The 13,604-nt window shown below is 41.1% G+C and overlaps 1 protein-coding gene across 1 annotated transcript in view; it reads right to left on the bottom strand.

The window, feature by feature from the left end:
* The window catches only part of pcgf3 (polycomb group ring finger 3), a 212,001-nt gene that overhangs the window by 26,361 nt on the left and 172,036 nt on the right, over positions 1 to 13,604 (bottom strand). Inside the window, exon 8 of the mRNA XM_043674543.2 lies at positions 1,733 to 1,870. Coding sequence (XP_043530478.1) covers positions 1,733 to 1,870 — 138 coding nt within the window. The remainder of the gene's footprint in view (positions 1 to 1,732; positions 1,871 to 13,604) is intronic.

Here is a 13,604-nt window from a genome sequence, read left to right as displayed (position 1 = left end):
TCTCACTTATCCAGGGAAGTGGCTGTATACAACTCATGATGTTTCAATAAACACGTCTTTAAAACTGCAGCCATCTGTTTGCACAGTCTCCTTGGTTTAAGGAAGTATATATTTTAGCCCATTCTCATCATAAATTCCGCAAATTCACAAGGCGGCTGAAGGCCATCATCTACGGTTCTGAAAAGTGTCCAGTCTACTTCAGAGTATTACAAAATAAGACAAAGACCCGTGGGTGATGGAGATGTATGGTAAAATAGGGCAAAGTCAGCATTGTTTCATCAAGAGGAGGCCATGCCTGAGAAAACTGCTGGAATTCTTTGAGGAAATAAAAAGCAGGTTAGGCCAAGGAAAGTCAATGGATGTTATCCACCTGGACTTCAAGAAGGCCTTTGACAAGGTGCTGTACAGGAGGCTACTAAATAAGATAAGAGTCCATGGTGGTTGAGGCAAGGTGCTAGCTTGGATAGAAGCTTGGCTATCTGGCAGAAAGAAGAGAATGGGGATAAAAGAGTCCTTCTCAGACTGGCAGCTGGTGATAAGTGGTATTCTGCAAGGTTCAGTGTTGGGACCACAACTTCTCATTTTATACATTAGTGATCTAGATGAAGGAACTGAGGGCATTCTGGTTAAATTTGCAGAAAAAACAAAGATAGGTAGCACTGAGGAGGCAGGGAGGCTGAAAGGATTTGGATGGGTTAGGAGAGTGGACAAAGATGTAGCAGATGGAGTAAAAACATGGGCAAGTTTGAGGTCATGAAATTTGGTAGAAAGAATAGAGGCATGGACTACTTTCCAAATGGGGAGAAAATTCACAAGTCTGAAGTGCAAAGAGATTTGGGAGTTCCAGTTCAGAATTCTCTCAAGGCAAACTTGCAGCTTGAGTCAGTAGTTAGGAAGGCAAATGCAATAATACCATTTGTTTTGAGAGGACTTGAATATAAAAGCAGGGATGTACTTCTGAGGCTCTATAAGGCTCAGGTCAGACCACATGTGGAGTATTGCGCACAGCTTTGGGCCCCATATCTCAAAGGATGTACTGGCCCTGAAGAGTGTTCAGAAGAGGTTCATGAGAATGGTTCAAGGATTGAAAGCTTAATGTATGAGGAACATTTGAAGACTCTGGATCCATTCTCCATGGAGTTTAGAAGAATGAGGGGGGATCTAATTGAAACCTGTAGAATACTGAATGGCCTGGACAGTAAATGTTGGGAAGATGTGTTCATTGGTAGGAGAGACTAGGACCCAAAGGCACAGCCTTACAGTAAAGGGAAGACTTTTTAGAACAGAGATAAGAAAAAACTTCTTCAGCCAGAGAGTGGTGAATCTATGGAATTCTTTGCCACAGAATGCTGTGCAGGCCAGGTCATTGAGCATATTAAAGACTGAGATAGATAGGTTCTTGAGTGTCAAGGTGATCAAGGGTTATGAGGAGAAAGTGGGAGAACGGGGTTGAGAAACTATCAGCAATGATTGAATGGCGGAGCAGACTTGATGGGCTGAATGGCCTAATTTCTGCTCCCATGTCCTATGGTCGTACAATAACTTAGAATATTGTAGCAAATAAAGATTCAACCTGCACGCAAAGCAAAGAAAGGAAATAAACACCCACAATACAGTATTGTAAGTTAAATTAATTAACTCTTGGAATTACTTACATGTGTAATGTCCCAAAAGATCAGTAAAGTATGCATGTACTTGTAAAAAAAAAACTTAATCCATTTTTAAAACTTACCTCATTAAATGATGCTAGGTTGAGTTTTTTGGCGATAAATTTCTTCAGATGTAGAACAGTAGCCTGTGCTGAACAGCGAATCCACTTTCTCTTCAACCCACGTAACTTACTGCTATTGCATTCCAAACAGATGCTTACCTTAAGGAAAAAGCAGACACATAACACAGTATATACTACATTAATTAATGTTCTCTGCAATGTCAAAGGCAACGATTGTTTCAAGAGTTGAACCAACTCCTAAATGTTAACATAATTTCCCTGTGAGAAACATCACAGGTTTCATTTTAGAAAAGAAGAGACACAACCAAGTAATCACAGGCCAGTCATCCAGATTAAGTGAGATCAATAGGATGGTATGTTATTTTGCCAAATCAGTTTACGTCAAATTCCCAGATAAAATGAAAATGTTTATTGCTGAGAGAATATTTTGTTTGTACCTGACCAGCCCAAATGATGTACAGTCTTGTTATTATGGTAACAGACTTCATTAACTAATGTAGCTGCTAATTGTCAAATCATCAACATCTGCCTCTCCAACTTCATGCTGGAGGGAAGATTTGGAGCAATCGAAGATGGCTATGCCTTAGACTTGCATTAAGGAACACTTGTAGAGATGATTAACCACCAATCAAACACAACCAATTTCATTTTTGCTAGGTATAATTCCAAACAGTGAAGCATTTTCCTTTAATTTCTAATGACTTTAACTTCACTTGGACTCCCTGACATCACATTCTGTCAAATGCTATCTTGATGTCGAGGGCACTTACTCATTTCCAGAATTCAGCTCTTATGTCCATCTGGACCAAGATTGCAAAAAGGGAAGGCGATAATGAGCTAAGTGGTTCTGGTGAAGTTCTGCTTCTTTAGATTAGATGAGATTCCCTACAAAGTGGAAACAGGCCCTTTGGCCCAACCAGTCCACACCGACCCTCCAAAGAGTAACCCACCCAGACTCATTTCCCTCTGACGAATGCACCTAACACTATGGGCAATTTAACATGGTCAATTCACCTGACCTGCACATCTTTGGACTGTGGGTGGAAACCAGAGAACCCAGAGGAAACCCACGCAGACATGAGGAGAATGTGCAAACTCCACACAGACAATTGCCCGCGGCTGGAATCAAATCTGGGACCCTGGTGCTGTGAGGCAGCACTGTACCACCGTACCGCCCTGTGAGCAGATTTTTGATAAGTGCCTGTTGGCGCTGTTAGCAATATTCTCGACTTCCGTGTTTGCACTAACAGCAGCGCTCAAGTAGAATGATTACAGCCCAGAAGGAAGCCATTCAGCCCTTTCTGTCTTCACTGGTTCTCTGGAAGAACAATGCACCTAGTCCCACAGCCCTGACCTTCCCTGTCATTCTGGATATTTTTACCCTTCATTAAGTTTTCTAATTTCTTTTTGAAGGCAATGATTAAATCAACCTCCATCACTTTCAGACAGAGCATTTTGAATTGTACCTAATGCTATGTAAAATCATTTCATATCATGCCCTTTTGGTCATTCACCACAAATCTCTGCCTCTTGTTTTCAATGCTTCTGGAGATAAGGCATTATTATTTTATGAGCAATTCTATCCAGACACTCACGATTCCATGTCAAATCTACTCACTATTCACTTCTCTAAGCAAAGCACTCCCAGGCTTCTCCAATCAATCCATAAAATGCAAGCCTGATCCTGGAAACTATCGTTGTGAATCCTTTTTGCAAACTCCCTATAGTTTTTATATTATTCCTGAAACATAGTGCCCTGAATTTGACAATACTCCAGTTGAGGCAGAACCAGTGTTTTATTAAAGATCCAACATGATTTTCTTGCTTTTGTACACTCCACCTTTAAATCTAAAGCTCCAGTGGTTGCTCAACCTGACCTTTGTTAGTTCAGGATTAACACTCATACATCCACAGGCTCTTCTGTACCTGCAACACTTTTGCAACTGTCTCATTTATTTTACACTTTGTCTTCCAGTTCCTGCCAAAATTTATCATTTCATAAGAACGTTAAAAACTGAGTACACCGTCTGGCACTTCGAGCCTGCTCCATCATTCACTAAGATCATGACTGGTGTTTTTGTGGCCTTAGCTCCACTTAGCTGCCCACTCACCATAACCCTTAATTCCTTTACTGTTCAAAAAATTATCCATCTTAACTTTAAAAATATTTACTGAGGAAGCCTCAACCACTTCACCGGGCAGGGAATTCCATAGATTCACAACCCTCTGGGTGAAGAAGTTCCTTCTCAATTCAGTCCTAAATCTGCTCCTCCTAATTTTGAGGCTATGCCCTCTTGTCCTAGTTTCACCTGCCAGTGGAAACATCCTCTCTACTTCTACCTTATCTAGTCCCTTTATAATTTAAAATATTTCTATAAGATCCCCCCATATTCTTCTCAATTCCAATGAGTACAATCCTAGTCGACTCAGTCTCTCCTCATAAGGCAACCCCCTCAACTCCGGAATCAACCTCGTGAACCTCCTCTGCACCCATTCTAGTGCCAGTAGAAAATTCCTTTTCTCATCTTTTAAAGGACCAATGTTTACTTTAGCAACTCTTTTTTGTTTTATATATTTATAGAAACTTTTGCTATTTGTCTTTATATTCTGAGCTAGTTTTTTTTCCTCATTAACCATCTTACTTTTTTGCATAGCTCTTTTTGTGGTTTTCTGTTGATCTTTTAAGCTTTCCCAATCTTCTAGTTTCCTGCTGATCTTGGCCACTTTGTATGCCTTCTCTTTCAATGTGATAGCCTCCCTTATCTCCTCAACTAAGGAGACCAAAACTGCACACAGTACTCCAGGTGTGGCCTCACCAACACCCTATACAGCTGCAACATAACCTCTCTGCTTTTAAACTCAATCCCTTTAGCAATAATGGACAAAATTCCATTTACCTTCTGCTATTGCACCTGCAGACCAACCTTCCGTGATTCATGCACAAGGGCACCTCGAACCTTCTGCACAACAGAATGCTGCAATTTCTTACCGTTTTTAATCGTCCTTTTTACTGTTATTCTTACCAAAATTGATGATTTCATATTTATTAACATTGTACTCCATCTGCCAGACTGTTGCCCACTTACTTAAACTATGTCCCTTTGCAAAGTTTCACAATCCTCTGCACACTTTGCTCTATCACTTATCTTAGAGTCATCCACAAACCTTGACATCCTATGCGTGGTTCCCAACTCCAAATCATCAATTTAAATTGTGAATAATTGCAGTCCCAACACTGATCCCTGAGGCACATCACTAGTCACTGATTGCCAACCAGAATACCACTCATTTATCCCGCTCTTTGCTTCCTGTCGGTTTCACCAATCCTTTATCCATGCTAATACATTGCCCATAACACCTTGCATCTTTATCTTGTGCGGCACCTTTTCAAATGCCTTTTGAAAACCTAGATACACCACATCGTGCTCATAATATTTTCATAGAATTCCAAAAGATCAGTTAAGCATGACTTGCTCTTCATGAATCCATGCTGCATCTGTCCAATGAGACAATTTCTATCTAGATGCCTTGCTATTTCTTCCTTGATAATAGAGTCAAGCATCTTCCCCACTACAGAGGTTAATTTAACTGGTCTATAATTCCTCATCTTTTGTCTACCTCCCTTTTTAAACAGTGGTGTCACATTTTCTGTTTTCCAATCTGCTGGAACTCCCCTAAAGTCCAGTGAATTTTGGACAATTGCCATAAGTGCATTTGCTATTTTTCCCGCCATCTCTTTTAGCACCCTGGTATGCATTCTATCAGGACCAGGAGACTTGTCTATCCTTAGCTCCATCTGCTTGCCCAACAATACCTTTTTCATGATAACTATTATATCCAGGTCCTTATCTACCTTCGCCTCTTTGCCAATTACTGGCATGTTATTCATGTCCTCCACTGTGGAGACCGACACAAAATACCTATTCAATGCCTCGTCTATTTCCTAATATTCCATTACTAAAATTCCTTTTCTCAACTTGTAAAGGACCAATGTTTATTTTAGCTACTCTTTTTTGTTTTATATATTTATAGAAACTTTTGCTATTTGTCTTTATATTCAGAGCTAGTTTTTTTTCTGATAATCCATCTTACTTTTGTGTATAGCTCTTTTCCTACACTTCTTCCTTTGCATTGGTATATATCTTTGCTGAGCAGTTTGAAAAATTGCTTTGAAAGTCCTCCACTGTTTGTAAACTGTCCCACCAGAAAGTCATTGCTTCCAGTCAACTTTGGACAACTCCTCCCTCATTCAAATGTAGTCTCCCTTGTTTAAGCACAGGGCACTGGTATTGGATTTTATCTTCACACTTTCCATCTGTATTTTAAATTCAACCACAGTGTGATCGCTCCTTCCAAGAGGATCCCTAACTATGACATGATTAATTTTTCCTGTCTCATTACACAGGATCAGATCTAGGATAGCTTGCTCCCTTGTCGGTTCCTTTACATACTGTTCAAGAAAACTATCGCGAATACATTCAACCTCCCTGCTTTGAAGGTCTTCTATCAAGCTTCAGTCTATTCTGCCAGTCTACGTCTTCTCAAAATCAAGTGTGATCTTCCTCACAATTCACAACACATGTAAGTTTAGTGTCATTTGTGAAGTTAAAATATTTACACATACAAGTCTAAGATATTAATTTTCATGAAGAGAAAAGATTCTCATATCAACTCCTGGAAGGCCATACTATATACTTTCCTCCAGTCCAAGTGCTCAACTTCTCTCTGCTTCCGGACTCTCAGCCAAACTTGTATCCATTATGAGGTTCCAGGTACCTGGATTTTATTGGCTTGCCTGATATGTGACATTTAATCAAACCAAAGTCTATTTCCACCACATCAATCACATTGTCTTCATTAACCTTTCCTAAATCAAAAAATATTTAGAAAATTATTTAGTAGACGTCAAAGTAAATACCTCAGATTTCTGTTGCAAACTTTAGCTGGCAGCAGCACAAGCATCTCCAAAAACAGAAGTCACTTGATAAAGAAGTGAGAACTCTTTCTCCATCATACTGTTGGAATCCTGGCTGATTTTTTGTTAGTTTTTTTTAACAATTATTTTTGGTTTGGAGCTATTAACTAAGAGCTAAATGTAACCTTTGGACTGTGAGCAGCAGCGATTTTAAAAAAAAAAGCGAACAAACAAATTGTTATCTATTTATGAGGTCAGGCATGGAGGTTAATTGCAAGTAGATTCTTGTTAAAAGTACTCTGTAGAGGCTCCAACACCAGAGATGCATTATGCTCAAGCAGTCCCACAAGAGAATGAAAACAAAAATGACAACTGCTGAATGTGAACAGGGGACTCATATGGAGGCTACCAATCTAACAAAGAGAAACCAAAATTTGAACTGGGTTTTGAACTGTTTAGGTCAGAAGGACTTTGGCTACTACAGTTACAGATTGAAGATTTGATACTTGCGCCCACACCTCCCCCCTCACTTCTCTCCAAGGCCCCAAAGGAAACTTCCATATCCGCCACAGATTCACCTGCACCTCCACCCACATTATCTACTGCATCCGCTGCAGCCGGTGTGGCCTCCTCTATATTGGGGAGACAGGCCGCCTACTTGTGGAGCGATTCAGAGAGCACCTCTGGGCCACCCGGACGAACCAACCCAATCACCCTGTAGCACAGCATTTCAACTCCCCCTCCCACTCCACCGAGGATATGCAGGTCATTGGACTCATCCACCGCCAAACCACAACAACGCGACGGTCGGAGGAGGAGCGTCTTATCTTCCGACTGGGAACCCTCCAACCACAGGGGATGAACTTGGACTTCACCAGTTTCTTCATCCCCCCTCCCCCCACCTTGTCTCAGCCGAATCCCTCCAGCCCGGCACCGCCTTCCTGACCTGCAGTCTTCTTCTTGACCTCTCCGCCTCCACCCTACTCCGACCTATCACCCTCACCTTGACCTCTTTCCACCTATCACATTTCCAACGCCCCTCCTCCAAGTCCCTCCTCCCTACCTTTTATCTTCTCCTGCTGAACACTCTCTGCTCATTCCTGAAGAAGGGCATGTGCCCGAAACGTCGAATCTTCTGTTCCCTAGATGCTGCCTGACCTGCTGTGCTGTTCCAGCAATAAAGTTTCAGCTTTGATCTCCAGCGTCTGCAGACCTCACTTTCTCCTCTGGTTTTCCTGACATTATCAATTTATTGCAAGTTCAGAGAATAGAAGGCTAATTATAATAATTATACTAATAAATGAAAATTTCTCAGAGAGAGTACTGGAAGCTATCTGCATACACTGGAGTCTTCAGAAATCAAGCAAGATACAAGGGCGGCACGGTGGCAGAGTGGTTAGCACTGCTGCCTCACAATGCCAGAGATCCGGGTTCAATTCCCGCCTCAGGCAACTGTGTGGAGTTTGCACATTCTCCCAGTGTCTGTGTGGGTTTCCTCCGGGTGCTCTGGTTTCCTCCCACAGTCCAAAAATGTGCAGGTTAGGTGAACTGGCCATGCTACATGTTAGGTAAATGTAGGGGAATGGGTCTGGGTGGGTTGCTCTTCGGAGAGTTGGTGTGGACTTGTTGGGCCGAAGGGGCTGCTTCCACACTGTAAGTAACCTAATCTAATCCCATGTGTCTGTGACATTACAGATCACGGAGCCAAGAAAATTGGTCAATTACATCTCATTTACTTTTTATCTCCCTTTCGATTTTTCACTATCTGTTTGTCTGTCTTTGAGAGTGGAGGGATAGAATTAAAGAAGATTTGGTTTAAATCATTGATATTAATTAGATCGCCTTGTGGTTTAATTGCTAAAGCTATGGTATTCATGATAAATTGTTAAATCTTTAGTTTAAGCTATAAACCTGGTATCAGATAATCACAAAGTCTGGTTAAGAACCATTGGTGTCAATTTTGAGGGTTTTGACAGATTAGATTAGATTAGATTAGATTAGATTAGATTAGATTACAGTGTGGAAACAGGCCCTTCGGCCCAACAAGTCCACACCGACCCGCCGAAGCGAAACCCACCCATACCCCTACATTTACACCTTACCTAACACTACGGGCATTTTTTTTTAGTATGGCCAATTCACCTAACCTGGACATCTTTGGACTGTGGGAGGAAACCGGAGCACCCGGAGGAAACCCACGCAGACACGGGGAGAACGTGCAAACTCCACACAGTCAGTCGCCTGAGTCGGGAATTGAACCCGGGTCTCTGGCGCTGCGAGGCAGCAGTGCTAACCACTGTGCCACCGTGCCGCCCACAGTTTTAATTATTCTCTGTTGAGAGCACACATTCATTAGAGGGATGGGAACCCAAATTGTAGCCCCAGTGTACAGGGGGTTGAGAGTAGTGAGGTCAGAAATAAGGTCTCAAGGTCCCAAGAGTTCACTGGCAAGTGGGAAGGTGGTTTGAAATGTTTCACTTCAACACCAGTAGCATCCGAAATAAGGTGGATAAACTTGCAGCATGGTTTGGTATCTGGGGCTTGATGTGTGGCCATTTCAGAGACATGGATAGAGCAGGAACAGAAATGGTTGTTGCAGATTCCAGGGTTTAGATGTTTCAGTAAGAACGGGGAAAATGGTAAAAGAGGGGTAGGTGTGGCATTGTTGGTCAAGGACAGTGTTACGATGGCAGAAAGGATGTTTGAAGACTCGTCTGCTGAGGTAGTATGGGCTGAAGTTAGAAACAGGAAAGGAGAGGTCACCCTGTTGGGAGTTTTCAACAGGCCTCCAAATAGTTCCAGAGATGTAAAGGAAAGGATAGCAAAGTTGATTCCGGATAGGAGTGAGAGTAACAGGGTAGTTGTTATGGGGGACTTTAACTTTCCAAATACTAACTGAAAACACTGCAGTTCAAGTACTTTAGATGATTCAGTTTTTGTTCATTGTGTGCAAGAGGGTTTCCTGATACAGCATGTAGACAAGCCAACAAGGGGTGAGGCTACACTGGATTTGGTACTGGGTAATGAATCAGGCAAGGTTATGTTTATTTTAGCAACAGAAAGGGATAGGTGTATACTGCAGAGCAAGAGTTATAGCTGAGGGAAAAAGCAATTATGATGTAATAAGGCAAGATTTAGGATGCATAGGATGGAGAAGAAAACTGCAGGGGATGGGCACAATTGAAATATGGAGCTTATTCAAGAAACAGCTACTACGTGTCCTTGATAAGTATGTACCTATTAGGCAGGGAGGAAGTGGTCGAGCGAGGGAACCGTGGTTTACTAAAGAAGTTGAATTTCTTGTCAAGAGAAAGATGGAGACTTATGTAAGGATGAGATGTGAAGGCTCAGTTAGGGTGCTTGAGTGTTAAAGTTAGCCAGGAAAGTCCTAAAGAAAGAGCTAAGTAGAGCCAAGAGGTGACATGTTAGCAGGTTAAGATCAAGGAAAACCCTAAAGCTTTCTATAGATATGTCAGGAATAAAAGAATGACTAGAGCAAGATTAGGGCCAATCAACGTCAGTTGTGCATGGAGTCTGAAAAGATAGGAGAAGTGCTACATGAATATATTTAGTCAGTATTCACACTGGAAAAAGACAATGTTGATGAGGAGAATACTGAGATACAGGCTACCAGACTCGACAGGAATGAAATTCACAGGAGGAGGTGTAAGCAATTCTGGAAAGTGTAAATACAGATAGGTCCCCTGGGCTGGATGGTATTTATCCTAGGATTCTCTGGGAAGCCAAGGAGGAGATTGCAGTGCCTTTTGGCTTTGATTTTTATGCCATCATTATCTACAGGTATAGTGCCAGAAGACTGGAGGATACCCAATGTTGCCCCCTTGTTCAAGAAGGGGAGTAGAGACAACCTTGGTAATTATAGACCAGTGAGCCTTACTTCGGTTGTGGGTAAAGTATTGGAAAAGGTTATAAGAGATAGAATTTATAATCATCTAGAAAGGAATAAATTTATTAGGGACAGTCAACAAGGGTAGGTCATACCTCACAAACCTTATTGAGTTCTTTGAGATGGTGATCAAACTGGTGGATGAGGGTAAAGTGGTTGATGTGATGTGTATGGATTTCTGTAAGGCTTTGATAAGGTTCCTCATGTTAAGCTATTGCTGAAAATACAGAGGCATGGGACTGAGGGTGATTTGGTGGTTTGGATCAGAAATTGGCTAGCTGAAAGAAGACAGAGGGTGGTGGTTGATGGGAAATGTTCATCCTGGAGTTCAGTTACTAATGGTGTACTGCAAGAATCTATTTTGGGGCCACTGCTGTTTGTCATTTTTATAAATGACCTGGATGAGGGCGTAGAAGGATGGGTTAGTAAACTTGCAGATGACACCAAGGTTGGTAGAGTTGTGGATAGTGCCAAAAGATGTGCAGGTAACACAGTGACATGGATAACCTGCAGAACTGGGCTGAGAGGTGGCAAAGTTTCATGCGGAAAAGTGTGAGGTGACTCACTTTGAAGGAGCAACAGGAATACAGAGTACTGGACTAATGGTAAGATTCTTGGAGTGTGGATGAGCACAGAGATCTCGATGTCCATGCACATAGATCCCTGAAAGTTGCCACCCAGCTTGATAGGGTTAAGAAGGCATATGGCGTATTAGCTTTTATTGGTAGAGGGATTGAGTTTCGGAGCCATGAGGTCAAGATGCAGCTGTACAAAACTCTGATGCAGCCGCACTTGGAGTATTGCATACTTTTCTGGTCGCCACATTATAGGAAGGATATGGAAGCTTTGGAAATGATTCAGAGGAGATTTACTAGGATGTTGCCTGGTATGGAGGAAAGGTCTTATGAGGAAAGGCTGAGGGACTTGAGATTGTTTTCGTTAGAGAGAAGAAGGTTGAGTGGTGACTTCCTGAAAAATCAATTTTCCTGCTGCTCAGATGCTGCCTGACTGGCTGTACTTTTCCAGCACCACACTCTCGACTCTGATCTCCAGCACCTGCAGTCCTCTATTTCTCCTAAGAGATGACTTAATAGAGACATACAAGGTAATCAGAGGGTTAGATAGGGTGGACAGTGACAGCTTTTTTCCTCAGATAGTGATGGCTTGCACGAGGGCACATAGCTTTAAATTGAGGGGGGATAGATATAGGACAGATGTCAGAGGTAATTTTTTTTCCCTCAGAGAGCCAGCAATAGTAATAGACTCACCAACTTTAAGGGCATTTAAATGGTCACTGGATAAATATATGGATGAAAATGTAGGATAGATGGGCTTCGGTTTGGTTTCATAGGTTGGCACAACACCGAAGGCCAAAGGGCCTATACTACGCTGTAATTGCTATGTTCTACAGAGATAGGAAGGCTGATTTGATTTGATTGTCTGCCATAACAAAACATTCGTGGTCATGGTCAGCATTAAGCTATCTCAGACCAGATGAAGCACAATAACGTGCAGAGTAAAGCTTCCCATATTCTTTTCAGCAACAAGAATAAGACCTCATCTTGGACCACTAAACATCTCTCCCCTTCTAATACCAAACATTCCTAATCGCGTTAACACAAAACTAGTGAAATTGCACTGGTGCAGTTCTATGCTCACTTAATTTATCTGGACAACAAATACTTCCACAGAATTTATCCAAATTCCACATTAGAATCTATGCCTGATGCTTTCCAGGTATGAAGGGAAATACTTTTAAATTAAATTGCACCAATTTTTGTGAAATTAGGATCTGCCAAAAGGTGTTGTCTTTCAACTGCAAATTGAAAGCAAGAGAGGAGTGATAGTCCTTTTGGAATAGGAAACCAACCCTCTTTTTGATATTTTTCAATCAATTGATTTCAAATTTGCATAAACTCAATATATATTTGTAAGCAAGGTAAGCTAGTTTATTTAAATAGTGAGGATTTCATAAACTTAAAATAAAATTGAAATTTTTTCTAAACCACGTAATTACATATTGTGAATGAAGAGCTCGTGGATACTTATTTTCGAGGTACACATTCCATTTAGTTGTCAATTTAGAGGCATTTAGGACCTTTATTCCATTTCAAAATTAAAACATCAGGTTGATACTGTTTGCAAAAGTAACAAACCTTGTACTTGAAGTCCTGAAATGATAAACATTTTTTTATTTTTCCATAAACCAGATTTTCAGTAAACATCTCAAATAATACCATTGCTGAGAAACAGTAATATCCACTTCTGTGCAGAGTACTGAGAACAGATACACTCATAATATAGTTGTGGTGGAAAACACCCACAGTTTTGAAATCTTACATCATTGAATTGCACTTTGAAATCTTACATAATTGAATAACCACTTTAAGAAAGTGTCTCTGGAGAACTGAACAATAAATGTAGGAGAAATATTCAGTAGCAAAGGCACAGAAATGCAAGCTTGAGCAGAGACGGACCCTGAGACCCTGATCAAATAGCAGAATGGGCACTAAGACAGGGATCTTCCATTAATGGCAAGGGAAATGGACGATAGTTTTATCAGGCAGCTCCAAAGTTGGCAAAACATCAATAATGGTTGGAAAAAGCAGCTGAACGCATTAAATATAGAGATGATGATGAGTTATGCTAAGACCCTAATTGCAATACCAATGATATGTGCACCATAACTAGTAATCTCACAGTCAGGCCATTCTGGATCTGTTGTGGCAGATATAAAACCGACAATGAAGAGAATATTAATATCCAGAAAAATTTAACAATGCCCAATTACAGTCACCTCCTATTCACTGCCAAAGTGATGAATGCAGTAACTAACAGCGCTGGAGAAAACCAACTTGCCAATAAACTGCTTGACAACACTCATCTCCAACCCCAATGAAATGTCCTTAACTGTCACAGTCTTCGAGACTCAGGATTTTGGCTGCAAAGAATAATAGCAATCTTCCATATAAACAAAAAATATGGAAATGTCAAATACACCATGCAACATGTGTATTGAAATATACAGATTCAATGCTTCAAGTTGGTGA

The sequence above is a fragment of the Chiloscyllium plagiosum genome, unplaced genomic scaffold, assembly GCF_037043375.1.
Source record: "Chiloscyllium plagiosum isolate Xiang-an unplaced genomic scaffold, Cpla_swu_hap1 HiC_scaffold_36, whole genome shotgun sequence".
Taxonomy (NCBI): Eukaryota; Metazoa; Chordata; class Chondrichthyes; order Orectolobiformes; family Hemiscylliidae; genus Chiloscyllium; species Chiloscyllium plagiosum.
Note: the sequence above shows the minus strand (reverse complement) of the source record. Positions and strands in the feature narration are given on the sequence as shown.